The following is a 2,500-nucleotide window of genomic DNA, read 5'->3' on the forward strand; positions in this document are numbered from 1 at the left end:
GCACCGCCGGCTTCGATGGAAGTAATGTGAACCAATTGAACCTAATACGCGATGGTGGTTGTGATGCACGCGCGGACCACACATTATGCGAACATTAGATAAACAGCAGTAAGCAGATGCCGGATCCGCGCGCATTTTAGCACGCACAGCATTTCTGAACTGGAATGGGTGTGTTATTTTTCTGGAATGTTTTTCTTTTAATGATGGCTCCACCAAGATCGAATGTTTGCGACACTTTACAGTAGGCTTGATAAACACAGTAAGCGTTTTTATGAGCACAGCGAGGGTGAGGGTTTCCAGTGAGTATAAGCTGAACGAGCACAAGAACTATCAAGTAGAACCACTGCGTAGCAATCAATAATTTATCAGAGAACCGTTCTTAGAATACAGTCACTACGTCAATCGTATAACTTATCTATCTCCCTTCTTAATGGCAATTTGCGTAGTTTGCCGGTGGTGAGTCAACAAATGATTGCTGACCATTGGCTCGAATAAAAACTTTTTTATCAAACCTCTCTACCGAAAGATGCCCAATTCCCACTGAAATGAGTCACCGTTAAACGCATTATCAGCAGTCGCGAACGATGCAAACCGGTGTCAAGTGAAAGTTTTCTCGCACGACTCGATGAGAACACCGACCAACTGATGATAGTGTGTCCTTACAACGTTTTATCGTGTCTCTTCGACCGCGATATGCACAGTAGATAAAGCCACACATTAACGTCGTCGACGTTGGTTGGTAATCGCGACGAACCGAGAGAGTTGGCCCCAACTACGCTCCCCCACCACATCGCCCGTGGCGGGGTTTGCGCAGTACAAGCTCGCTAGTATCTCTGTGGCTCTAAGGCAACACAATTACGACGATTCATCGGGCGACGAAGATTATCTCGCATTCCAACGCAAACACACGACCACCCCACTGCGGGTGGCTGCGGTGCATGTGGATTTTCCGGATTATGACCGGAGTCTGTTTACATACGAGACGGGGGCAAGCGATGATGATGACCTATCGACCACTTCTCAGCCGCGGCAGCCGCACACTTCGATTCGCTACGATCTAATCGTCGTCCATGCTCTACCTAGCAACCTAGCCCCCATCAGGAAACGCTACTACTTGGATGACTCAGGAAGGGGTGTTGTCTGCGAGAGGGGGTGATTATTGCGCGACAGTTATGAATTGAAAAGGGGGCGTTCGGATGCTCGCCCCGGATTCGACGAGTTGGCGGTGGAATACACTTTGCTTCGCAATGATAAATACGGACGACAGACAGATATACTTACAGCAGCTGCTGGAGCACTCGGAGCGGAACCAGCACCCACCAAGGGCAGAATGCTCTTCTCGCCCTTCTTGGTCGCTGGTTTGGTGAAGATCGTCATTTTCCCTTTCGTCGGCGCTCAACCAATTGCAGGCGGGCGAGGCCTGGAAAGTGCACAACAGATTTTCGTTGTGAAATTCGGCCATCCAACCGAGACCGCACCCCACAGCGTTTCTGGATATTCGGTAATACTCACAGAGATTTCGTAGCTTAGCACCGAGCTTAGATAACACGCACTGAGTTGAGTTTGTTCACCAAAATGGAAGTCGGAAACGACGCAGAAACAGCGCAGGATTGCTTTAGTTTTTCGTTTATGTTTTCTCCGGAGGTCGATGAAAAAATGAGCTGACCAGCGAAACGAACTCGGGCTCTTGAAAAGGCTGTGGCGTTAGGGCGAGATGGAGCTATATCTTTTTGCTCGCGGATGGCATGCGTGCGCAAAGGACGGCTAGCTGTAGCGGCTGTAATCACAACAAAAATGCCTTTCTGTTTATACTGGCACGGTTCCGCGCTTCACGATGATTTTCCGCTGTTTTTCCGCAGTTTTTCGCACAGATCACATCGTAGCGTGTAGACCAGGCAAGAGAGCATTAAAATCTGTGCAATTTCCGGTCGGAGTGCACAACTCTGTGCACAAGGCATAGGATTTGCGGTTGCAGCGTTTGTGCGGTTCTTGATGTTGACCACTAGATGGCGCTGATCGGTGGTTTGAATTGGACACAAAACCGTTACGAACTTGCGATCGAAAAATGAAATTAATTGGATATTTCTCATTATATTTTCATTACATTAAAGCATGGAAGCGTTTATTTTCCAGTTAAAAACTAAATAAAGCAAAAATGAAGTGCTTCTTTGGCTTCCAGGCAACATAAACTGTTTAACTCGAAACACTAACCAACCGCAACCCTGCTCAAACCTTATCGCACACGGTAACGATTGCCTGGTTATCCTTGTTATCGGTCACCTCCTTGCTGTTGCTGCTCGTGACCTTATCCGTCTGCTCCGCCTTATAATCCTCCCGCACGCGCTCGAGTGCTCGCAGCAGATCCATCTCGTCGATATCCGCGTTGTTCATACCGTCGAGCCGCTCGCGAAACTTGCGCGTCAGCTTTTTGCGGTGATAGTCAGCCTCGATGTCCTGTTTGGTGCGCGGAATTCGAAAACGGATGCAGCAGCACAGCATG

At 48.6% G+C, this 2,500-nt stretch overlaps 2 protein-coding genes across 2 annotated transcripts in view; both read right to left on the reverse strand.

The window, feature by feature from the left end:
• The window catches only part of LOC126574077 (uncharacterized), a 7,482-nt gene extending 5,809 nt beyond the window's left edge, over positions 1-1,673 (reverse strand). The window contains exons 1-2 of the mRNA XM_050234028.1: positions 1,513-1,673; positions 1,282-1,420 (exon numbers count right to left, since the gene is read on the reverse strand). Of these exons, the coding sequence (XP_050089985.1) occupies positions 1,282-1,377 (96 nt within the window). The 5' untranslated portion in view covers positions 1,378-1,420; positions 1,513-1,673. The remainder of the gene's footprint in view (positions 1-1,281; positions 1,421-1,512) is intronic.
• A 553-nt stretch (positions 1,674-2,226) lies between these two features.
• The window catches only part of LOC126569741 (transmembrane inner ear expressed protein), a 399-nt gene continuing 125 nt past the window's right edge, over positions 2,227-2,500 (reverse strand). The window contains exon 1 of the mRNA XM_050227030.1: positions 2,227-2,500. This exon is cut by the window's right edge and continues 125 nt beyond it. Within this exon, the coding sequence (XP_050082987.1) occupies positions 2,227-2,500 (274 nt within the window).

This window comes from Anopheles aquasalis, chromosome 2 (assembly GCF_943734665.1).
Source record: "Anopheles aquasalis chromosome 2, idAnoAquaMG_Q_19, whole genome shotgun sequence".
NCBI lineage: Eukaryota > Metazoa > Arthropoda > Insecta > Diptera > Culicidae > Anopheles > Anopheles aquasalis.